Raw genomic sequence first — 27,367 nt, forward strand, 5'->3', positions numbered from 1 at the left:
GGGACATTCCTCGTGATCCTCACCAAGAACTCCGAGCCCCACTCCATCCTCCCTCCGAGCTTAATACACGGCCAGCTGTTCTACAGGAACAGCAGTTCAAAACTACTCTACAGGAAACAGCATTTATGATCATCCTACAGGATCAGCAGTTAAACTATAGATTGAACAGCCGAGCTCCTAGAATCATGGATACTTGTTGGAGCATCGTTTTGTATAAGTATAGAGGCCTTAGCCTTGGTTAGGTTGTTGAAACTCTCGTATTACTATTGTAATTTTGGAGCACAGCTCAAGTTTCGTTCTCTTTTGTAAGCCAGTTTGGCGTGTTATCAGATTATGAGTAAAGAAGGCCACTTTTGAGTTAGTTCTGAGTTTTCTCAAGGAGCTATAGCTCTCAGGTTAGGGCCCAACCTGAGAGCCATAGACCTCCTCAGTGTTGTAATGCATTTACCATTAGTTCCAGCACTTGAGTTTGTTTAGTTTCCTATGCAATTCGGATTTCCAGCTTGTTAGTTTAATTGTTTTCATTAGCATAGATAGGACTGGTATGATGCTTTGCTTTCAGTATTCAAGTTTGATAGGTTGGTAGAATAAATCTCTTGGAGCTCCAACAAAAACAGGTTGTAAAGGCTCACTGCCATCTCACTGTTTGGGATTGGGGTGTAGACCATGATCAGCCACCAAAAAGAACAGCAGTCGTTTCATCTCCACGCAAGCTGCCACATGAACATTTGTATTAAAGATCCACTCATACATTCTCGACATTGATCCATACTGCACTCTCACGCATTAGTTTCATTTCTTGTTTTCCATTTCGGATTTGTAGGTTTCATGGCATAATAGGTTAATGAATTTCTTGTTTTGATGCACAGGTCATTTGTTTCATTTACACTGCTCTTTCTCAAGCCACTTCCTTCGTCGTTTTCTCCATCCACCTGCAAGTTCTATTCACCTTCTATCTCACTCACTTGCCCTCCAACTCTCTCATTTCACGTACAGCTCCATCTCCTTCACTCTCGTTGATTCCACCCTTCCAAAACATCAACCCATTGCATGCACCCTTCCTTCGTCTGACTTGCCATTTCCTAAGACATCATTAGGTTCATCTCCATCTCCCTTAGCCTCCCACACCACTCCAACACTCCATCAACTCCTAAAAACCTCCACGGCCAACCATCCTGTAGACGTGCACAACCATCCTGTAGAAAACAGAGTATCCTGTAGGATCCCCTGCAGCCTTCCTGTAGGAGGCCATTCACTTCGTTGCCGAGCTTCTGAACGTGAGGGACCTCTGTGGATGGGTGCTAAGGATCCTTAGGAACCTCTCCTAGCCTCCCCAACCTGTCCCACACTTTCCTTCCTTCTCCATCCCACCTGCACAATCAAACCCTAATTAGGCCAAGTTCACACTCATTCCACACACCTAAAGGAAAAACACAAAAACACATTTCTCATGATGCAAGTAGCTTAGACCCATGCATTTACACTTGTTAGAGGTAATGACAGCATTCATAGGAGTTGCATCCACATTCTTTGCATTATAGAAGATAGACTAGTTAAATTAGGGTTTCATGGATTTACATGCTTTTGATTCAGTTTGTCAAGCAGCGTAGCCTTCCTTTGAGTTAGCTTTCGTCCATCATTGATAAAGCTTCTTCTGTGAGCCTATAGAAGTTGGCTTAAGCCCTAGTGGACTTGTGCCAGCTAACCAAGTGACAGCTGCGACAAGGGCTAGTACTTGTGCATACAGCACCGTCGCTTCCAAGTTTGTACGAACTACCGGGTTGATAAAATTAAGAGACAGGAAGCCCCAGGAGTTGTAGCATTATTGCTACAATACTGGAGCTCACCAATAATCCTTGATTTTTTAATCACATCCTTTGAAAGTTTCACATTCAGTAGTATATTTAGGTTTGATAATCAACAATACAAAATTATTACTAGAATTTACAAGCCTTTTCATTTGACCAACACTTACATGAGATAAGTTCATCTTCTTATGATGTGCTCTAACAATATGATCAATTACATCTTTAAAAAGATGATATTTGTTCTCATAACGATAGAATATGGCTTTCTGGCCATACGAATATGGACTCCCTAAAATCATTATGCATATGTCAAGGGGTACAACATCAAGCTCTACCTCATCAATAAAGTTTTGCAGTGATGGCGAATTTGATTTTACACTTTCTTGTCACTTGCAATTTGGAATTTTCACATACCCAACCCAAAGGGTAAGGTTTAGCATGAGGTGTAGTTTCTAAGTTTAGTTTCTTAACAATAGCTTTATAAATAAGGTTGACCTCGAATCCACTATCAAACAATGTATCAACTTTTGTATGTTTTGTAATGACCCTGATATGGAAAAGATCGATTCTTTCTTTATCATTTTGAGACTCAATAGGATTACTAGAAGAACTAGTACATGAAATAGAAGCTTTACTTTTCATTCCCATGGCTATGATTTTGGTTTCATCACTTGAATCAAATCCTAGATCTTGTTGAGTGGTTGCAACAATTTTTGTTTCCCCTTGTTGTTAGCCTTATTTGGTCTCATTTTTGGATGTAGTTTCCAATAATTGACTTCATCATGTCCTTATTTTGAAAAATGTTTACAGGTAAGTTTCTCTCCCTCTTTCTTGACTATAGCATTATTTTTTCCTTTTCCTTTAAACTTACCCTTTCCTTTGTCTCGATACTTGGATGGATTGTTGCTAGTTTATTGAGGAAAATTATTGCCTCTTACTTCTAAATGAGCTGCATGAACACATACTTCATCTAGATTTGTGGGATTAAACATAACAATTGTATGCCTCAGATAACTATGTAATCCGCCTATGTATTTAAGGACAGTGTCCTATGAAGAAAAATCAACACCCAAGATTAAAGCTCTGTTTCTAAATTCTTGGGTGTAACTTTGAACACTCTCACTTTTAGATTGTCTAAAAAATTTTCAATCCATAATTTTTTGCATGTAAGCTAATGCATAAAATTTCCTTATTACTACAACTACAAAATCCCAAGAAGAGATAATCATTAGGGGCATTTTGAGGTCTAAGATGGGCCTCCTAAGAAAAATGTACAACCAAAATAAACTTTATAATAACCAATAAGATTCAAGATGATGATGTCAACCATGGGGGATGATTCACCACTTTTGGAGTAAAAAAGTAAAAAGGTTAAAAATAATAAAATAATAAAACTACTTTTTCAACTCATATTTTCAACTTATCTCCTTACAATTTTACTCAAATTTTGAGTGGGAGTACTGGTTAGATGAAAAATTTAATTCCTCATCCAGGGAGTACCCATGTTGCATACTTTCGATGGACCCTACTACACAAAAAAGAGAAATACATGAAATCACGTGTTTTCATGTATTTCTAATTTTTCGTGTAGCAGTGTCCATCAAACATATGCAACATGGGTACTTCTTGGACAAGGAATCAAATTATGCATCCAATGAGTGTTTCCGCTCGAAATTTGACTAAACCCGTAGGGAGATATGTTGAAAATACGAGTTGAAAAAATATTTTTTTCTTTATTCCCTCTAAAATTTTATGATGTAATCTTATCCTATTTTATTATTTCCACTATTATTTTATAATTTCCTTAGGAGGCCCATTTAATACCTCAAACTTCCCCTAATGTTTACCACTTTTCTTGAAATCTTCTTGAGTTCTAGCCTCCCACCAGATGAGAGCTACACTTTCCAAAGGAAGAGAAACAAGCCCGATCTTGGCCACATCATCCTTAAACCTTTGAATATTGTAATAAGCTTCAATTTGACGAACCCAACTATCCAACATTTCAACATTTACTTCTCCATTGTACATAGGGAATTCAAACTTGACATCAAGCTTAAGCAAAGTAGACTTAGCATGTCCTTTTAGAGATCTTATATGAGTATGTTCAGGTGAGGAAGGAGATGAAGATGAAGGTGAAGGAGTTAGTGTAGGTCGAGGTTTTCTCCCGTCACCACTATTAACTTTTGGATGATTTGAAATCTTTCCTTGCAACCTTGTTGTTATCTCTTCATATAGAACTTTCACCATCTTAGACATATCATAGAAAACCTTTTCTGAAATCTTTGTCATCCTCAAACATTATCTCATGTCCTTATTTATGTTCCGTGAATGGTGGAGTTTGAGGAGTTTTTCACCTCCTTGAACCAATTAGAGAGTTTGGTTCTTCAATAAATACTTCTCTTATTTTCAACTTTAACCTTGTAATCATCAAGAAAATAGTTGAAAACATAGTCAAACCTTCAAAACAACCATGCTCTGGTACCAAACTGATCTGAAATTAAAAACTTGAATTTTTCTTTAAAAAGTTTGCAAGCAAGTTTATGTCTTATGGTCAATGGATAGAGTTGCAAAAGCACAAAAACGTAGTGTTTTTAGTTAAGTTTTCTAGAAATTATAAAAAAAATAAAAAATGAACAATGAAAAACATCACACAACAACAATTTGATGACGGAGTTCACCACTCCTAGCCTATGTCTCTGGGTTTAGCTTCCAATTTTGGCCCTTTCTATTATATGCTCAAAATATAAATTAGATCAACTCACAAAAATAATGCTACCATTGTGTCCAAAACACCCAAAAACCCCTTTGTAGGCTCTTCATGGGCTCAAAAATGCTAAAAAATGACCAAGTTAGGCCTCTTTCTCAATTTCCCTACTACATGTTCTGCAAAATGACACAACTTCTCTCTGACGAACCCAATTTTACACCGAGCAACAAATTGGTGCAAGAACAAAGGAAATCCCACGCAAAAGGTGCAAAATTTCATGAGTTTAAATGTGTCAATGAGGCTTTAAGTGCGTATTTTTAAGCCCTATGATTAGTGATGTGTTACACATGTGGCTAGGGCTGGGCTCCATGTCCTAGCCCTCCTCCCGATGGTCTCGCCATTGGTTACGTGGGACAGTTGGGACCGAGGGATAGGGCTTATCCGCCCCTCTAAAATACTCAACTGACAGATCTGGTAGGTTGAATATGACCTAAGGCCAGGGCTAACTTCTTGGCCCCTTCACCTTTGTGCAAGGTTCATGTGGATCCATGTAACTAGGAGTTGGGACCATGTGCCCAGACCCTCCTGCCAACCATAAAAAAATTAAAATTTAAATATTAATTCATTCCATAGCTATAACGAGCAACATGTTTGGTTCAATGGTTTTGCCGTTAGTAAGTTCGCCAGAGGTCTAGCGGTCAAACCCCACCGAGGTTGTTCAACCCCTTTATAAAAAATTTCCCAACATACGTAAGCCATGTGGCGACCTCTCATTGGGCCATGTGGTGGCCTATGATTGGCCAAAATAAAAACACACCAACTAATCAAATCTCGCCAACCCAACTTGTATGACCCTGCCACGTGTTAGCACAGGATTGGCCCATCTGACATCATACCTTGCACAGTCACATGTTGATGCCAATACTACATCACTTGTACACCCTGCCCAGTCAGTATCCCAATCAACCCTGCAAGTTTACTTTTTAATTATTTGTAAACAACTTCAAGACACGATAAATTTCACATATAGTGTTGGATTGAGGATATTGAAGCATCGTTGGAATCAAAATGATGAGATCTATGATTTGGAATTAGTTTCGAGTGATTTTGACCACTTTGATTTGTGAGCATATTTTTGATCCTGTGGATCAAACAAATACTACCTTATGTGGAGGATTCGGTACTAGATTCTCAGGAAGAGTTGACAAGAGATATAATTTTATAAATGAGGTCTAGAACTACAAGATAGGGGCAACATGACCTTTGGTAGATTGGGTTGAAAGGACAACTTCCGCGCAAAGCTAAATGGTACACCCGAGACAAGATGGAGGGAAAATTTCCTCACCATGTCTAGTGGAAGCCTTTGGGGACCAAAATCCTCCAAAAATGGGAGGTGTGATCTAAATGGCTAATTGTATTGTTTGTCATCCATCTCTATTTATCCAGAGTGGAAAGAGTGGAGGGATAAACTTTTAAGACCATTTTTACTAGTAGGACCCATTTTGGCAAATTAGGGTTTGAAACCTTCTAGGAGCATTTTGAGGCATCAAATGAGCTTTTTTTGGGGGTATAAATTTTCCGCATTAGGGAAACACCCTTTATTCATATTCTACACAAAAATACCTTTCCAATTATGCAAAGATCAATTCAATTAGTTTCTGTATTAGAAATTTAATCCATTTAGAAGTTCACCTTCCTGTTTTTGCCATCATAATTAGAGAAGATGCCACGTTGACCCCCATTTTTCATGGAAAAGTGGGTATCCATGTGATTATGATGTAGAAAACTCTAGAAGAGTCTATATTATAGCTCATGTTAAGAGCTGAGGTAAGAAAACCTAACCACTAGTAGGTTATCAAGTTGTGCTATAACTGAGCCACTAGGAAAATGGGTTCCATTCTTTCGATTGCATTTGTTCCACAGCTGAGAAAACTAACCGAGAGGGATATGAGATAGAGCACAGAAAGAGGACTAATACACTATAGTAGCCGATAGGCCATAGGCCATATTTCTTTGCACTTGTAGACATTTTCTATTGAGAGAAAGGGAGTAGAGGAGCCTCATCTTCCTGCTAGGCTTTTCTCCCTAAAAATTCCCGAAGTCATATTATATGTCAAATGTGTGTGTGAGCTTTTATTTATTGTTCTCTATTTTTTTAAAGATTTTAATTCACAAATATGCTATTAACAATAATCTACATATCTATAAATCTAATGAGAAATAAAATTATAATAATGTAAATTTTGGATTTTCAAATATTTTTATTAAATATATTGTAACAATATAATATCTAGGGAAATATATATTCTAATTAAAAAACAAATTTATTATAATAATAAAAAATTAAATTATTTTCAAATTATTAATTCACTTAATAGTTAAATTTAATAAATTATTTTAAAATTATTAATTAATAATAAAAGTAAATAAGAAAAAGATTTTTAAAAAATAAAATTCTCAATTAAAAACTATATTTAGTTTATTTTCAAAAAATTCCTGTAGGAAAGATCTGATATTAAAAATTAAAATTACCGAAAGTGCGAATAGTTAAATCAAAAGTGATCATTAGATTCCCAAAATTCAAAAGTGATCATTGGATTTCGAGAATATCAACAACGAATTACCTAAATGTCAAAAAGGGGTTTCCCAAATGTCCAAAAAGTGTAAACATTCAATATTAAAGTGTGAATATCAAAACTAAACTGTGCTCATCAAATTTGAAAAAGTATAATATTGGATGCTAACAAAGGTCATATTATTTTTTGATACTATTAATGTTAATATACATTTATTATGATATTCATGATTATAATATGATTGTATAATATCTAATTTTTAACTTTCCTATGGAGTGAGAGTGACAGATTATAGTTGAAGTTGAAATGGGTAAAATATTATGAGTAAAATATTATGTAAAATATTTTTATTTTTATAATATAAAAGTAAGGGTGGATATTGGAAGAGGTATAATATAAATTTTAAACTGTTTTTCTAATATTTTATTTTACTTTTATGTTTTGTATAATATAAATTTTTAATCTTTAGTTTTATACTATATATTTTATTTATCTATTTTCATTACCACTATCATGTTTATATAATGAAAGTAAAATTATAAGGAAGTATTATGTTAAATATTTTCTCTTTTATCATATAAGGTGTGGGATAAATGTAAATATAGACGTAATGAAAAACATATTATGTTTTGTATCGTATCTCTTTCCACCCTCACCCTCACATTCACATTATGAATATAAAATATTTTATATGGAATGTTACATTGTATCTTTTCAACCTCATATAACATGTTTAATACTTTATAACCCACAAACTTTTGCCTTTAAACCCATAAAGTTTCAAAAGAACCATCAGAGAGAAGCCAATGTCAGGAATTACCCCTATAACCTTTTTGCCTAGCAGGCAAGTAGCAACAATTGCACATGTTGAGAACGAGTTGTGTGGCAGTCGTTGCGCTGGGAGCAAGGCTATACATCACCACCACCGCAGATAATATGTTTGTTTATTGTTATTATTATTTTTTTCCTCTTATTTATATTTTTTAATTAATCATATATAGATTTTTAATTCGATTGTTTATTTTATATATATATATATATATAAAATAAAATTTAATTATTTTAGGTTATGTTATTAGTTTTTTATTTATAAAAAAATTATTATTAAAATATTTTTAATTAATTTTTATTTAACAGCAAAGCAGTTTTTTTAGTCTATACTTTTTCTCCGATTATCTTTAAAAGAACGAACACAATAGATCGGGAAGTTAAGACACCAATGTCCCAAGAACCAGAAGAGATGAAGGAGATGCAAGATAAAAGAAGTTGGAAGACTGTAGAGAAAAGAAAGAAAGCTACAGCGCCAATTTCAAAGAAAGACGAGGAGCCAGATAATTAAAGACTAAGAAAATAAGTCCGATAGACCAATTTGGTCTTAGTGGATGTTAAGCACCACCACCATCATCATTATATATATATAATATATATATATATATATTTTAGAAAAAATATTATCTGATGTGACTGTCCCAATTTTTCTATTTGTAAACTATATAAAATAAATAAATAAATAATACTATTATTTTTTAATTTTTTTTTTTTTCAATTTATTGTTTTTGAAGTTTGTTTTCCTAATCGTTTTTTTTAATATTTCATTAATTCCCTTTTAATTTTTGTGGGTTTGGAAATTATGTCTTTCTTAGATTTAATTTATTTATTTTTTAATTTTAACAACCGATTGGATATATATATTTTGAGTATATTGGGAGATATATTTCGAGTATATTGGTTTCTCACGTACTTCAATAAATGAAAGTAACTCACTTCGGAGACCAGAGTCTTTGGTATATTGTCGTCTGCGGAGGCGAGAGGCTTTATAGGGCGGGATTTTCTGTGGGCGTCTTACCTACTAATATCTCTTTCTTTACCTGGCCCCCCTTTACCGACCCAATATCCTCTAGAGCTGCAGTTGACATAATATTTAAGAGTCGAAAATTCCTGCTTTTCTATGCTCTGCTCCTTCTGCAACAATTTCCTCGGTTTTTATTATACTTTTCCAATCATAGTGCCCAACTGAATCACCAGAGTGTGAATGGTTTGCGAGGCCACTGTGCCTGGACCAGCATCGAGGTTTGATACGATTGGAGTTCTTTTCCAGCAAAATGCAGATTATGGATTCCTTCTCTGTTCATGGCAGGAGATTGTTGGAAGATAGGAAGATGTTGCAGCCATCCGCTCCCATCAGCGCGCCAGTGGAGTATCAAGAGGTATTAAGTGAGATTCCTTATGTAGTTACCACGAAGTACGTCCTAATCTTACCTATCATCGTTTCGGCCTTGTTCTGCTTCCTCCTATGCGCCTTGGTGGTGAGTGCCCTCATCCGCTGTAGACTGCTCTGTACACGATGGCGAGTGGTGTCCGAGCCATCACTCCATGAGGATGTCGAAGGAACTCAGACTGCCATCAAGAAAATACATATCAAGGCATTGCCGGTAACGAGGTACTACATAGACTCGCCCTTCGCAGGCAAGGATTGCCCTATTTGCTTGGCAGAATTCACGGACGGAGAAAAGGTGAGGGTATTACCAGAATGCTGTCACATTTTCCATGTCGATTGCATAGACAGATGGCTGCTTTCAAATCCCTCTTGTCCTTCATGTCGACACTCTCTTCTTTGCATCTTGTTGAAGAAACCATCACCCATCGCTCGGCCAGCAGCCGAGCCCGCCAACAGGCCCCAGATGCAACTTAGTGAGGGAAATGAGAGTATTGAAGCAAATCATGCTGTTCAGTCTTTCCATATTTTGGGTGGTGTGTCGACATTGGTAGCTTCTTAACATCTGGGTTTTACTGAATGAAGCCAAATGGAAACAGTTGATGCGGTTGCAGAGACCAGAAGACCATGATTGGAAATATTACGGGGTCTTTGGAGGGGCTATTAAGCGATTGGATATAGTATTGAAACTAAATAAAGCTGTAGGCGCATCACTGTTCTATGTGATTGGACAAGATCGAGGCGTAGTCTATGTAAATGTAAAATTGTTGTTAATGATAAGCCTGATGAGCTGAAACGATGTAACATTCAGATGTATTTCAAGATTATGTGTCGAAACCAATTTTTTTCCCAGTTAGGGCGAATTTAGGGAGTGAATGTTTGAACACTCGGCATCGAAGAGGAGAAATAAGTAAAAGGAATGAAGCAAGTTATGATGATGGTTCCACACATTAACTTATGTGGTAGTAACTAGATTGTTTTTTGTCTAGAAAGTTATGGAAATTCCAGTAAATCTAAGTTATAGTGGTTAAATTTCAAAATTTTAGATGCTCTGAACATTGTTTATGGTGTTGAATCTATTTCCACCATCAAAAACACAATTCAAATACTAGCTTTACAAAAAAATTTGAAATTTTTATCCAAATTTCAATCACTTTTGACTGTCTAAATAATTCCTCCACATCCATAAACTATTTTTAACTTATGAATTGTGGCCAAATATGCTAATTGATTCCAACTTCCACTAAGGCCAGTAAAACCAGTTTTCGGGCCCGTAGACTAATGTAACCGTTATTGAAACTCTCGTCCACGAAAACAGTTATGGAATTTGACGGTCAAATTCACGAGGTGATTTGACTGACTGCATAACCGTTAACACTCTTGGTTGAAAATTGAAATTGTGAAGACCGAAAAACCCTCGAATTTGATGGGTTCGTTTTGAAATTCCAACCCAGCAGCCAAACAGTGTTTTCTCCGTACGGTCTACTTTTTCACAGCCACAGCCCGTTGAATGTAACCATTATGGAAAGTTCATACACGAAAACAATGCTTTTTGGGTACCGACTACATTTTCACCGCCCGTCAAATTAAACAATGAAGCTATCGAAAGAAAACGTAAACGTTCAAACTATTACATGTTTATAACGGTAATATGATGAAAAAATAAAAATGGTTATAATCGATTTAGGGTTTGTTTTTTTTGTTTTTTTTTTTTTTTTAATAGGTTGAAATCCATTTAATCTTGATTTAATTGGGAACCAAATTTAGAAAGTTCATTGTCTTTCCTGTTTTTATATTTTTTTATTATATTATATTTAATTATAGTTATAAATATAATAGAAAAAATAATTCTTTTATAAAAAAATCTGATAAAATAAGATTTTTTATTTCATTTTATAATTATTTTTCTTTCAACAACAGTATTATTATAATAAAAAATAATTTTAAAATATATAAATAATCCTAAAACATTCTCATTTACAATATAATTAAAATTAAATAATTTATTTAAACATATATATTATTAATTTATTAAAAAAATAACAGATTTTTTTTTAAATAAAATTTTCCTATAAAAACTATATTTAATTTATTTTGAAAATATCCCATAGGAAAGATTTGATCTTATTTTGAAAATAGTCCGTAAGGATTTATCTTATAACTTAAAATCAAAATCAAAATGAAATTACCCGAGTACGAATGATTAATTCAAAACTGATTAAGGATTTATCTTATAACTTAAAATCAAAATGAAATTACCCGAGTACGAATGATTAATTCAAAACTGATTATTAGAATCCGAGAATATCAACCATGGATTGGAAATGGAAATCGGCTGCCACACCCCATCAGCGATCGAGTGCCTATTTGTAGTGCTGTGCAGCAGTATATAAAGTTTCATTGAGAATGTAAATGAATGTGTATATGATGTGAGGGATTGGATGTGATGGATATCAGCTGTGTCTGATATGTATATATATGTATTAAAAAGAAGGTCAATATTGTTTTTTCTCTGAACTAGTCTTTCCCATTATTAAAAAATAAATTTGAATATTTAATTCAAAATTGATTATTAAAATACAAGAATAATAATTCATAAGTGTAAATGATAATATATATATATATATATATATATATAGATATATATAAAATCCACCAATAATATAAATGTGAATATTTAATTCAAAATTGATTATAGAATCCGAAAATATCAACAACGAATTTTGTAAGGGTGAAAAAAGTGTTTTGAAAATGAACTGAAAAAATATTATATGGCATAGTAATATAAATATATATTTTTATATATTATTAATATATATTTAGGGTTTATATATTTTGGATTTATAATATTAGTTTTTTGGGTTTAATATTATTTTTTTGAGTTTATAATATCAATTCTGTGTGTTTATTATTCCCTTATGTTTATAATATCAATCATGGTCAATCATATCTAACAATGGTCAACCACGGTCGAATGTTGCATTGTGACAAATGATTGTCTCAATATGAAAATCAACCATGGTCAACCATGATCTAACGTTGCATTGTGACAAAGATTGTCTCAATATGAAAATCAATCATGGTCATCCATAGTCCAACGTCGCATTATGACAATAATTGTCTCAATATGGAAATCAACCATGGTCAACCATGTTTATTTTACGGTTTATAATATTTACCTTAGGGTTTATATGCCTTGGGTTTATAATTTTTATCCCTTGGGTTTATAATATCAATCCCTTGGATTTATTAATCTAAGGGTTCATATTATCAGGGTTTAATATTATTCTTTTAGGTTTATAATCCCTTGGGTTTTAGTATTAATGCCTAGGGTTTATTATTCCCTTGGGTTTATAATATCAATCATGGTCAACCATGCTCAACCATGTTTATTTTAGTGTTTAAGGTTTATATAACTCGGGTTTATCATATTAGTCCATTGGGTTTAATATTATTCCCTTAGGTTTATTATTCCCTTGAGTTATTAATAGCAATCCCTTAGGTTTAGTATTCTCTTGTTTTTATAATATCGGTTATGGTCAACCATGGTCAATCATAGCCATGGTCAGCGGTGCGAAAACATGGTCAGCCATGGGAAAACATGATCAACCATGGCCAAAAGTCACATTATAACATTGATTGTCTCAATATGAAAATCAATCATGTTCAACCATGGTCCAACGTCACATTGTGATAAAGATTGTCTCGATATGAAAATCAAGCATGGTCAACCATGGTCCAACGTCGCATTGTGACAAGGATTGTCTCAATATGGAAATAAATCATGGTCAATTATGTCTATTTTAGGTTTATAATATTTACCTTAGGGTTTATATACCTTGGGTCTATAATTTTTATCCCTTACATTTATTATTCCATTTGGTTTATAAAATCAATCCCATGGGATTATATTATCAATCCCTTGGGTTTATTAATCTAAGGGTTCATATTCCTAGGGTCTAATACTATTCCCTCAGGTTTAAAATCCCTTGGGTTTAGTATTAATCCTTAGGGCTTATTATTCCCTTGGGTTCATAATATCAATCATGACCAACTATTTTTTTATAAATTAAATCATGGTCAACCATGGTTCAATGTCACATTGTGAATTATTTAATGAATTAATTAATAATGAATGAAATAAAAATGAACTATTTAATTAATTAATAATATTATAGTGGTTGTGCTAGTATATACTTACCTTAATATTGATCATTAAATAAAAATAAAAATATATCATATATTATATAGTTGTTCTTTTGTATAATATATTTCTTTTAATTTTTATATATTATGAAGTAGAGTAGAGAAAGATACTATAGTTGAGGTTAGGACAGGGCAAAATATTATACAAACATCTCCATATTCATAATATGAGGATGAGGGTAGGTTTAAGGACACATAATATATTTTGCATAACGTCTTCTCCCATTCCTATGTTTTGCATAATATTTCTCCCCTTACCCTCACCTTTATATCATGTTGTGTATTATATCTCCTTCCGCCCTTTCATTTTTTATAATATTTCTATCCACTTCACTGGGATGAAGTGCACTACCTTTGTCAACCTGTCCACCACTACCATGATGAAATCATCTTGTCTCACTGTCCTCGACAAACCTGTCATAAAGTCCATGGAAATGACCTCCCATTTCCACTTTGGAATCAGAATTGGTTGTAGCAGTCCACCTGGATGCTTACACTCTGCCTTAACCTACTGAAAATCCAAGCACCTAGCCATGAACTCTGCTACGCCTCTCTTCAAATTCGACCAATAATAGAATTTCTTCATTGCTGTCAGCGCCTTCTGATAACGTGGGTGACCTGAATATGGTTTCACATGAAACTCCCTCAAGATCACCTTCTAGCACATATATCATGTCCCTAAATCTAACCAATCCATCTGTCGTGAGTCAATAGTCCACATCCCGCGCACCTGCATGTGTCCCTGTAATTGTATCACTATATGTACTTTTACCTATACCACTATATGTACTTGTAGCTGTACTTTGTTGCAACCTGTGCACAATCTCCATATACCTGTCATCCTGCTGACCTGCTTGCAAGATCCTATCCTGTAAATCTATCCCAGAGGAGCTCATAACTATTATGTGATTTACCTGTATCTATTTACTAAGATCATTTTCCAACTTTTTCTCTTTACCTTTGATATACTTGATATCAAATTCGAACTCACTGATCGTGGCCAACCACCGCACCTACTTGCCATCTAGATTCAGTTGGTCAAATAAACACCACAAAACACTGTGATCAATCTTCAATACAAACCTCCTACCAAGAAGATAGTGCCTCCACATATTCAATGCATTTGTGGTCGCTACCAACTCAAGATCATGTGTCGAGTAGTTATGCTCATGCTCATTCATTTTCTATGACTCATACCATACCACCTATCCATCCTGCATAAGGACTCCACTATGTCCTCTCTTGCAAGCATCTATACATACTACAAACTCTTTGTCCAGATCTGCAGTCTTTAACACTCGTGCATGTGTCAACAACTACTTGAGTTACTCAAAACTGGTCGCACACTCCTCTGTTGATCCAAGATCTTTGGCTTATAGATGTATTAAAGAATTACATGCATAAATGGTAGCTTAAACATAGAAATTTAATTTGCACATGAGAGAAGAGGAGAAACACATAAAGCATGAAAGAAGACAACAAAACTTGATAACGGAGTTTGTCTGACTTGGACTACGTCTCCAGGCCCTACTCGATCAATGGGGAGACCTTCATTTATTAAGTGGCATTAGAAAGAAGAGTACAAGCATCAATTACATAAAAGGATTTTTATACCTCCATACTGAAAAATGGTTAAAAATGTAGAACCCTGATGGAGAAACGAACAACGCCATTGCGTTCATGGCATTGAGAAATTTTGAAACCATATAAAATTTGTCAAAATCTGACAAAGTGAAAATCTAGCACTCCTGCAAAAATCTGCCTCGAACTATGTGTGCTCCCTCCTCTGTGTGGGTGCACTGATGAACTGCGTTTAAATAAAAATTCGTGGGTGGATTATGCAAAAATTAGCTGTGGCGTAGTGGTAAACTTGGAAAGTTGTTGAGGACGCGTTGGGGGATCAAATCCTGTCGCTCCCCTTTTATCCATGCAATATTACATAGTTTAATTTTTTGGGGCAGGTCCACTGTACCTCGTGACCCGCTCCCCCCATTTCCACTGCTGCCTTTTTATGATTGGGTGATTTGGAGGGGTGACAGGGTTGACAGCCTGCACCCCCCACTATATTAATATGTTTTGTTGTGTGGGTTGTGGGGTGGCGAGGTCATGGCCGCCCACCCCGCTTATTTATGTTGTTGGTTCCATGGGTACCGAGGGCGGTGGGGTCATGGCCGCCTACCCCACTATTTTTAGTATGATTATGGATTGGGGTGGCGGGTTTGGTGGTCCACCACCCCCTTTTTTCTAACAATTTTTTTTATATTAAAATAACATGGGCATTCTTGAAAATTCAGATTTTGACCGAAGGAGTCATTTTAATAAGGTGACAATTTCGCTCAGAATCTGGCTGGAGTTGGCCGGATTCCACCCGCCTGAAAAGTCAAAATTGTGTCTTCATTAATCCTGCCCAATCAGAAAAAGTAAACCGAACTTTGGTTGCCTCTATCTTCTTCATCCGGACTCGGATTGGAGTGTCGTTCACACCGTTGGAATCAGGGCGACGAGCACTTCGATCTATGTCAAGTTAATCATCTTTCTGCCACTTTGAAATTTAAGCCTTTTCCATGCCGCTGGTGTCTAGAGATCCACCTAGATCAATCCTCCCCATTGAGGAGCTTTTGGACCACCAAAAGCTTTATTAGTCAATTGGCAAGTGACGGAACTGTTCCCTCACTCTTTCTTTTTCCAGCCATTTTTCCTTTCTAGGGTGCATCCCCTTGAAACCAACTCGAAGGTATTCCACATATCCTCGTCGTGAAGTCCTAGTTCTTCTGTCAAGGATGATATCTTCAGGTAACTCATCGAGATACTCTAGTGCAAATTCAACAGCTATAGGAACTGTGCCCACCTCTTCGGTGTCCATAATCAATGGTGGCTCATACAGCTTTAGGTTTTCCACATTCACTACGGAGTACATTTGCATATATATCGACAAATCGAGACAGAAGGCATTGTTTCCAATCTTCTCCAAGATGGTGAATGGACCATACCGGATTGGTCGCAACTTCTTCTCTTCTCCCTTCATCCTGTCCTTGCTAATATGGAACCACACTTTGTCGCCCTCTTGAAATTGATGGTCAACTCGGTGTTTGTCATGTCGAGCCTTATACCAGGCTTGACGTTTCTCCAACTGCTCTTGTACTACTTGGTGAATCAACTGGATCCAATGAATGAAATGTTGCGCTTTGTCCCTGTCATCACATCCACTGGTGTCATCTTCCCTTCCAAAGACCATATCAAAAGGGTCTTTTGGCAAGTAGGCAAAACATGTCTCAAATGGTGAACGATGCATAGATGAGTGTACTGCTCGGTTGTAGGAATGTTGCACATATTGAAGATGCTCATCCCACAACTTAGGATGTTTCCCATAATAGCCTCGTAATAAGTGTACCATGGTGTGGTTGACAACCTCTTTCTGTCCGTCAGTCTGTGGATGAAATGTCATGCTTCTTTTCAACTTGGTGTCCATCATCTTCCACATGCTAGTCCAAAAATCTCTGAGAAAACGAGAGTCCCGATCTGACACAATCAATGTGGGCAACCCAAAACGGTCAATGACGACATAAAAATAGTTGTGGCTTCCCCTACACAAAGGAAAACCTCCTACAAAATCCATCAACACACTTTCCCATGGATGACGCGGAATAGGGAATGGTATGTAGAGCCTGAGTTTTCTATTAGAGGGATTTGAAAAAGAACACATCACACATCCCTTTACATAGTGAGTCACAATGTTCTTCATATGAGGCCAAAAACAAAATCTTTGTACATGACACAAAGTTTTTTCAATACCAAAATGACCAGACACAAGGGAGGTGTGGGCCTCCTTGATTACATGTAGCCTTTCTCCTGTGGGTATGCACAATTTGCCATGGTGATACAACAGTTTCCCTTGCAAGTGAGAGTTTCCACCTGTGAACCATGGGTTAGTTTTGCATAAATCTTCTTAAAGTCATCATTGTTAGCATATTGTTCAGCATAACTTTCAAAATGTAACGAAGCATTATGCAAAACAACAGAAGCAGAAATAGGAGGGCGAGATAGCATATTGGCCACTTTTTTGCTAGTGCCCTTATTATACTTTATTACTAGATGAAATTGCTAAAGAAAACCCATCCACCTGAAATGACAAGATTTCTACAACATTGTTTGTGATTGTAGATACTACAAGGGCTGATGATCCGTATGGATGATGGTCTCCTTGCCAATCAGGTAGTGTTTCCACTTTTTCACACTGTCGACCAAGGCATATAACTCCTTGTCATAAGTGGGATAGTTTATCACAACCTAAGAGAATTTCTCTTAATGGTAACATATCGACTTCTTTTGTTGCATCAGTATAACTCCCATGGCATATCCATTGGCATCTGTCTAATTCTCGAATGGCTGTTGGAGATCTAGTAAGGCCAAGACTAGTGCGGTGTTGATATTTTCTTTCAACGTTTCGAAGGAATTTTGCTACTTTCCTCCCCATTGAAAGAATTTCTTTACACTTGTCAATGCGTGTAAAGGTGCTACAATAATAGAGAATTTGGCAATAAATATCCTCCAATACTGTACTGCACCCAAAAAGCTGCGAACCTCAATTACACTAGTAGGCTTAGGCCACTTTACAATTGCTTCAACTTTAGAAGGATCAATTTTTAGCTGACCATGACCAACAATATGACCTAGGTAAACCAAAGAGGTTTTCCAAAAATCACACTTTGACCATTTTACATAGAGTTTTTCCTTTTTCAATACATCAAGCACTTTCTTCACATGGCATACATGTTCATTCCAACTTTTACTAAAGATAAGAATATCATCTAGATATACAATAACAAATTCATCAATGAAAGGCCTAAAGAGATCATTCATGACCCTCGTGAAAGTGGCTGGAGCATGGCAAAGTCTGAATGGCATCACCATCCATTCGAACAACCCTTGTTTGGTCTTGAAGGTGGTTTTCCACACATCCTGCTCTGCAATTCGGACCTAGTGATAACCACTATGCAAATCCAATTTGGTGAAATAGATAGCATTCTTTAACTGATCTAATAAGTCATCAATGCAGGAAAAGGGCAATGATTTTTCAATGTGATTTTCTTTAGTGCTCAATAATCCACACACATCCTCCATGTGCCATCTTTCTTCAGCACTAATATAATCAGTGAGCCGCATGGAGAAGTGCTTGGTCTGATGATCCCTTGGTTCAATAGTTCCTACACCTGCCTTTTTATCTCCTCCATCTCAATGGTCGACATCCTGTACATGCCAATATTTGGTAAAGGAGCGTCATGCTGCAAATGGATCTCATGTTGGATTTCCCTCTTCATAGGTAATCCCCTTGGTTCCTAAAGCATCTCATCATAGTTAGAAATTAATTCACATAATTCCTTTTTATGCACATGGTCACAACCCTAGAAAGCATCAGATAATTCTGCATCTTTCCCCCTTACAACCATAAGTATGCAACCCTTACTACAATTCACCAACCTCTTCATTTGTCCTGCACTCACAAGGCTAGCATTTCTTTTAGTTTGATGAACCCTTACAATATATTCTACCCCATCTTTTGTGATTTGGTATTTGTTTTCATGACGGAAGAAGATTGCCTTTCTATCATATAGATATGGACCCCCTAACACCATGCCACAGATATCAAATGGTATCACATCATGTTTTACCTCATCCACTAACTTAGAAGTGATCACAAATTTAACCTTGCACCATTTAGTTACATTCAGTTTTGGTTTATCATGTATCCATCCAAGTGGGTAAGGTTTTGGATGTGGTTTGGTTTCCAAGCCTAGCTTCTTTACCAAGGACTCTGAAATTAAGTTTGCTTGGGATCTGCTATCAAATAAATTTTCCACTTTTGTATGATTTATGATAACTCTAATATGAAATAGCTCAATTCTCTTTCGTTCATTAGGAAGAGACTCATCTATTGAACTAGTGCCTTCATGTGATTCAAATTAACTTGAGGTGTAAGAGTACCTTTTGTTCCTGCTATTGTGATCAATGCATCATCTCGTGAATCAGATCCAAGGTCTTGCTGCACAGCTGCCACTGTCTTTTTCTTGCCTTTTCCTCCATACTTCTTTGGTTTCTTTTCCAGGTACAATTTCCAACAATGACCGTCATCATGACCTTCCTTTTTGCAGTGAGTTTAATAAGGCCTTTCTCCTTCATCTTTCTTGGTTGATGTCATCCTCTTCTCCTTTCCTTTTCCTTTCACTTTGGGTTTTCCATTTGGAGGTTTGAAAGGTTGTTTATTGAAATGATCATCTCTTTCATTTCTTCCCCTGTTCTCAAGATGGATGGCCTTTACACTGGCCGAGTCAATAGTAGTTGGTTCAAACAATAATAATGAATGTGTAAGGTAACTATGTCATGAACCAATATACTTAGTTACTACTTTAGGTGAGTCAAGTGCAATGCCCAAATTAAGTGCACGTTTTCTAAATTCCTCTGTAAAGCTTTGAACATCTTGACCTCTGCCTTGCCTTAAGTATTGCCAATCCATTAAGGCTTTTTGTTTATAACCCAAGGGATAAAATTGTTCCTTTAATGCAGAAATGAAGCCAGGAAATGAGGAAAGAAGATTACCCACATTCCTACTGCTTCGCAATTTTCTCTCCCACCAAACAAGAGAGGTTCTACTCAGTCGAAGAGAGGCCAGATGAATATTTGCCTTGTCCTTTTCGATCTGTTGAATCCTGCTGTAGATTTCAATCAGCCTAATCCATTTATTAAGATTTTCAACATTACTTTCACCGTTAAACATGGGAAGATAAAATTTCACATCTAATTTAAAGAAATGTTTCTTAGATGCATCCCTTGAATTTCTATGATGATGGTGGTGAGAGGAAGAATAACTTTCACTCTTGGAAGGAGAAGGAGGGGGTTCTTCTCCACCATTTCCATGCACTAAACCTTGTTCTTCTAGATTTATCTCTTCTGCCTTCTCGAGCCTTGAACGCAACTGACTGACATTTTCTACCATTATATAGAAGGTTTTGTGGAAATTACGCTCCTCTTCATGACAAGCCTCCTCATCTACAATGTTTCTCCTTCGATGTGCACGCCCCGCTTCGGGATCGAAATACTTTAGTTTCCCTTCGCCTCTTCGAAGCCTATTTCTTGTTAGCATACAAACATGCAATTCACATATAAAAAGACCTGCTCTTATACCACTTGATCCAAGATCTTTTGCTTATAGATGTATTAAAGAATTACATGAATAAATTGTAGCTTAAACATAGAAATTTAATGTGCACATGAGAGAAGAGGAGAAACACATAAAGCATGAAAGAAGAAAACAAAACTTGATAACGGAGTTCGTCTAACTTGGACTGCATCTCTGGGCCTTGCTCAATCAATGGGGGGGCCCTCATTCATTAAGTGGCATTAGAAAGAAGAGTACAAGCATCAGTTACAAAAAAGGTGTTTTATACCTCCATACTGAAAAATGGATGAAAAATGCATAACTCTGATGGAGAAATGGACAATGCCATTGCATTCATGGCATCGAGAAATGTTGAAACCATATAAAATTTGTCAAAATCTGACAAAGTGAAAATCTGGCCCTCCTGCAAAAAAATGCCTTGAAGTACGTGCACTCCCTCCTCCACATGGGCACACTGATGAACTGCGTTTAAATAAAAAATTGTGGGAAGATTACACAACAATTAGTTGTGGCATAGTAGTAAACTTGGAAAGTTGTTGAGGAGGGGTCGGGGGATCAAATCCCGCCCCTTCCCTTTTATCAATGCAATATTACATAGTTTAATTTTGGCGGGTGGGTCCGCCGTACTTAGTGGCCTGCTCCCCCAATTTCCACTTCTACCTTTTTATGATTGGGTGATGTGGAGGAGTGATGGGGTTGACAGCCTGCGCCCCCCACTATATTAATATGTTCTGTTGTGTGGGTTGTGGGGTAGCGGGGTCATGGCCGCCCACCCCGCTTATTTATGTTGTTGGTTCTGGGGGTATTGGGGGCGGCGGGGTCATGGCCGCCCACCCCACTATTTTTAATATGATTATGGATTGGGGTGGCGGGGTTGGTGGCCCGCCACCCCTTTTTCTAACAATTTTTTGTTATATTAAAATAACATGGGCTAGAGTTGGCTAGAGTTGGCTAAATTCCACCCACCAGAAAAGTCCAAATTGTGTCTTCATTAATCCTGCCCAGGCAACAAAAGTCAATCAAACTTTGACTGCCTCTATCTCCTTCATCTGAACTCAGATCGGAGTGTCATTCGCACTATTGGAATTAGGGCGACGAGAACTTCGATATGATGTCAAGTTAATCGTATTTCCACCACTTTGAAATTTGAGCCTTTTCCATGCCACTAGTGCCTAGAGATCCACTTGGATCAATCCTCCCCATTAAGGAGCTTTTGGATCGCCAAAATCTTTATCAGTCAATTGGCAAGTGAGGGAATTGTTCCCTCACTCTTTCTTTTTCCAATCATTTTACCTTTCTAGGGTGCATCCCCTTGGAACCAACTCAAAGGTATTCCACATCTCCTTGTCGTGAAGTCCTGGTTCTTCTGTCAAGGATGATATCTTCAGGTAAATCATCGAGATACTATGGTGCAAAGTCATCAACTATAGGAACTGTTCTCACCTCTTCGATGTCCATAATCAATGGTGGCTCATACAGCTTTAAGTTTTCCACATTCCCTATGGAGTACATTTGCATATATATCGACAAATCGAGACGGAAGGCATTGTTTCCAATCTTCTCCAAGATGGTGAATGGACCATACTAGATTCGTTGTAACTTCTTCCCTTCTCCCTTCATCGTGTCCTTGCTTATATGGAACCACACTTTGTCGCCCACTTGAAATTGATGGTCGACTCGGTGTTTGTCATGTCGAGCCTTGTACCGGGCTTGACTTTTCTCCAACTACTCCTGTACTGCTTGGTGAATCAATTGGATCCGATAAATGAACTGCTGCACTTTGTCCCTGTCATCAAGTCCACTGGAGTTATTTTCCCTTCCAAAGACCATATCAAAAGGGTCTTTTGGCAAGTATCCAAAACATGTCTCAAATGGTGAACGATGCGTAAATGTGTATTGCTCGGTTGTAGGAATGCTTCACATACGGAAGATGCTCATCCAACAACATAGGATGTTTCCCACAATAGCCTCACAACAAGTGTATCACGGTGCGGTTGACAACCTCTTTCTGTCCATCAGTCTGTGGATGAAATGTCGTGCTTCTTTTCAATTTGGTGTCCATCATCTTCCACAAGCTAGTCCAAAACCCTCCAAGAAAGAGAGAGTCCCTATCTGAAACAATCAATTTGGGAAACCCAAAATGGACCCAAACATGCTGAAAGAAAAGATAAGCAGTTTGCTTTGCAGTGATCTGCTTCTTACAAGGCATTAAAATACACATCTTGTTAAAATGGTCAACGACGACATACAAATAGTCGTGACATTTCCTAGACAAAGGCAAACCTCTTACAAAATCCATCGACACACTCTCCCATGGATGACTCGGAATAGGGAGTGGTGTGTAGAGCCTGAGTTTTCTATTAGAGGGCTTTGGAACAGAACACATCACACATCCCTTTACATAGTGAGTCACAATGTTCTTCATATGAGGCCAAAAACAAAATCTTTGTACAAGACGCAAAGTTTTTTCAATACCAAAATGACTAGACACAAGGGAGGTGTGGGCCTCCCAGATTACATGTACCCATTGTCATGTGGGTATGCACAATTTGCCAAGGTGATTCAACAGTTTGCCCTGCAAGTGATAGTTGCCTACTTGTGAACCATGGGTTAGTTTTTCATAAATCTCCTTAAAGTCATCATCGTTAGCATATAGTTCAGCATAACTTTCAAAAGATAACGAAGAATTATGCATAATAACAGAAGCAAAAATAGGAGGGCAAGATAGCATATCAACCACTTTGTTGCTAGTGCCCTTCTTATACTTTATTACCAAATGAAATTGCTGAAGAAAACCCATCCACCTAAAATGACGAGATTGTTGCAACTTGGTTTGTGACTTAAGATACTACAAGGGCTGATGATCCATATGGATGATGGTCTCCTTGCCGATCAGGTAGTGTTTCCACTTTTTCACACTCTGGACCAAGGCTTGACATGAGAAAATTATCCGAGAAAGATATAGCATTATCAAGCCATGACAAACACCGAGTCGATCATCAATTTCAAGTGGGCGACAAAGTGTGGTACCATATCAGCAAGGACAAGATGAAGGGAGAAGGGAAGAAGTTGCAACCAATCCGGTATGGTCCATTCACCATCTTGGAGAAGATTGGAAACAATGCATTCCATCTTTATTTGCCGATATATATGCAAATGTACTCCGTAGTGAATCTAGAAAACTTAAAGTTGTATGAGCCACCATTGATTATGGACACCGAAGAGGTGGGCACAGTTCCTACAGTTGATGACTTTACACTAGAGTATCTCAATGAGTGACCTGAAGATATCATCCTTGACAGAAGAACCAGGACTTCATGACGAGGAGATGTGGAATACCTTCGATTTGGTTTCAAGGGGATGCACCCTAGAAAGGAAAAATGGATGGAAAAATAAAGAGTGAGGGAAAAATTCACTCACTTGCCAATTGATTGATAAAGCTTTTGGCGGTCCAAAAGCTCCTCAATGGGGATGATTGATCCAAGTGGATCTCCAGACACCAACGGCATGGAAAATGCTCAAATTTAAAAGTGGCGGAAAGACGATTAACTTGACATCATATCGAAGTGCTCGTCACCCTGATTCCAATGGTGTGAATGACACTCCAATATGAGTCCGAATGAAGGAGATAGAGGCAGTCAAAGTTCAGTTGACTTTTGCTAATTGGGGAGGATTAATGAAGACATAATTTAGACTTTTCCGGTGGGCAGAATCAAGCCAACTCCAGCTAGATTCCGGGCGAAATTTTCGCCTGGTTAAAATGACTCCTTCAGTCAAGATCTAGATTTTCAAAAATGCCCATGTTATTTTAATATAACAAAAATTTGTTAAAAAAAAGGGTGGCAAGCCACCAACCCCGCCAACCCTAGTACCCACAGAACCAACAACATAAATAAGCGGGTTGGGCAAACCTAACCCTGCCACCCCACAACCCACACAACAGAACGTATTAATATAATGGGGGGCATGGGCTGTCAACCCCGTCACCCCTCCACATCACCCAATCATAAAAAGGAAACAGCAGAAATGGGGGGAGCGGGCCACCAAGTATGATGGACTCGCCCCCCAAAATTAAACTATGTAATATTGCATGGATAAAATGGGAGGGGCGAGATTTGATCCCCTGACCCCTCCTCAACAACTTTCCAAGTTTACCACTGCACCTCAACTGATTGTTATGTAATTCACCCACGATTTTTTATTTAAACACAACTCATCAATGCGCACAGGCGGAGGAGGGAGCACACATAGTTTGAGGCAAATTTTTGCAGGAGGGCCAGATTTTCACTTTGTCATATTTTGACAAATTTTATATGGTTTCAACATTTCTTGACGCCACAAACGCAATGTCGTTGTCCGTTTCTCCATCAGAGTTCTACATTTTTTGGTCAATTTTCAGTATGGAGGTATAAAACTCCTTTTTTGTAACAGATGCTTGTACTCTTCTTTCTAGTACCACTTAATAAATGAAGGCCTCCCCATTTATTGAGCAGGGCGCAGAGACATAGTCGAAGTCGGATGAACTCTGTTATCAATTTTTTTTGTCTTCTTTCATGCTTTATGTGTTTCTCCTCTTCTCTCATGTGCACATTAAATTTCTATGTTTAAGCTACAATTTATGCATGAAATTCTTTAATACATCTATAAGCAAAAGATCTTGGATCATTTTTCCATTCAAACTTCTTACCTTTCCTCTACAATGATGTGATAAGATAATAAATCTACAAGAATTTCTTGATTTACCTCCTATAATAACCTGCTAACCCCATGAAAGATCTCACCTCATTTAGATTCTTGGGAGCTTCCCACTCCATGATAACTCTTACTTTTTTGGGGCCCACTGTTATGCCATCCTTGAAAAACACGTGTCCCAAGTAGTGTACCCCAGTCTGAAGGAAACTACACTTCCTGAGCTTAACATACAACTGATGGTCTCTCAACAATCTCAACACTGTTGCTAAATGCTCGCCATGCTCTTCTTATTTTTTTGAATACACCAATAATATCATCAATGATCACAATAACAAACTTGTCCAAATACAAATGCAACACACTATTCACCAAGCACATAAAGGTAGCTAGAGCATTACTTAAACCAAATGGAACTACAACAAACTCATAATGCGCATACCTAGTCTGGAAAGTTGTCTTGTAGATGTCCTCTTCTTTAATGTGTACCGATGATATTCAGATCTCAAATCAATCTTTGAGAACGGTGCTTCTCCCTTCAACTGACCAAAAAAGTCATCAATCCTTTGTAACAAATACCTGTTCTTGATGGTCACTTTGTTTAACTACTTCTAGTCAATGGGTAGCCTACGAGTACAATCCTTCTTCTTCACAAATAGTATTGGTGCACCCTATGGTGATACACTTGGCCTAATGCACCCCTTGTCAAGCATTTCCTTCAACAACAACTTCAACTCTACCAACTTAGGTGTACTCATCCTGTAAGGTTCCTTTGATGTCGGAGTTGCCCCAAGCACTAACTCAATAAAAACTTCTACTTCCCTATGAGGTGGAAACTCTGAAATATTTGTAGAAAATACATCCTTAAACTACTGTAGAACTGGGTACTTGCAAAAAACATTTGCATCCTTAAATTCCTTATATTTGTTACTATAAATGTGCACTATAAATAAAAAAACACCCTTTCCTGCGACTATGCTTGGCCTGCATAGTTGTCACCATTCTAACTGATGTTTCTTTCTTCTTACCTGCACGACTCTTTGTTCCCCATTGTCATCCAAGCACTCCTGGATTTTTCATAACAATCCACCTTAGCTCTATGAAGGTACAACCAATCCATGCCCAACAACATACTGTATGATCCCAACGATAATACATTCAAATGTGTTGCAGTAGGCATACAATTCAAATCAAATGAACAAGCTCTTACCCAGTGATGAACTCTCTTCTTTCTACCTAATATAGCCAACTGCACTAACCAAGAATCTCCATGCACTTCTTTACTCAAACACCACTTATCGACCAGGTTAGGATTAACATAACTATAATTAGATCCAGGGTCAATAAGAATAGAAACAACATGATCACAAATCTTACCATCCATATTGATAATAAACATCTGGTGATCTTCCTGCTTGTTATCCAGTGTTGAATAGATCCTAGGAATACTCTGCCCAACATCTCTGAGTCTGTGCCTCCTGAACACTACAAATTTGCAGTCTACCACCCTAATATTGTGGACAATCTATCCTATGATTCTCTACTCCACAATTCCAACACTACAAAGGCTTCCATCCTTCATCCTTATTCTTCTCCTCAGATCGATGTCCCTATCTTATGTCAAATGCATCGAACTCCTTATATGGTGCTACACCTTCTTCATTACCTGTACCCTAAGGTATTTCTTAGTTCTTATCCCATTTTCCTTTGTTCTTTTCCCTACCTTTCTAGTCCATCTTAGTCTCAGATCTGCGCTTTGATTGCTCATAACAATGGTTTAGCTTCAAGATTGCCTCCTACAATGATCTAGTCTCATCAAATTCAATCCTCTCTTTGAATGTTATCATTAACCCACTGATGAGTCTCTGAATATTGGCCTTCTCCTCCTTGAGGTAAGGCACATACCTTAGTGGCTCCAAGAATTTGCTAGTGTACTCCTCATCAGTCATGGATCCCATCTTCAGCTCCTAAAATTCTTTTGCCCTGTCATCA

The 27,367-nt window shown here is 37.1% G+C and overlaps 1 protein-coding gene across 1 annotated transcript; it reads left to right on the top strand.

Moving 5' to 3' along the window:
• Positions 1-9,062: 9,062 nt before the first annotated feature.
• LOC149235149 (RING-H2 finger protein ATL8-like) lies at positions 9,063-9,946 on the top strand. Its single transcript, XM_089461297.1, has one exon. It carries the CDS (start codon positions 9,194-9,196, stop codon positions 9,866-9,868), a length of 675 nt encoding a protein of 224 aa, XP_089317423.1. The 5' UTR covers positions 9,063-9,193; the 3' UTR covers positions 9,869-9,946.
• Positions 9,947-27,367: the final 17,421 nt, after the last annotated feature.

This window comes from Pinus tabuliformis, chromosome 8 (assembly GCF_031772625.1).
Source record: "Pinus tabuliformis cultivar Carrire ecotype Pingquan chromosome 8, CPIR1, whole genome shotgun sequence".
NCBI classification, from domain to species: domain Eukaryota; kingdom Viridiplantae; phylum Streptophyta; class Pinopsida; order Pinales; family Pinaceae; genus Pinus; species Pinus tabuliformis.

What these genes read in the sequence shown, in the direction of transcription:
- LOC149235149 (XM_089461297.1), top strand. Translation starts at nt 9,194, where the DNA reads ATGCAGATTATGGATTCCTTCTCTGTTCATGGCAGGAGATTGTTGGAA.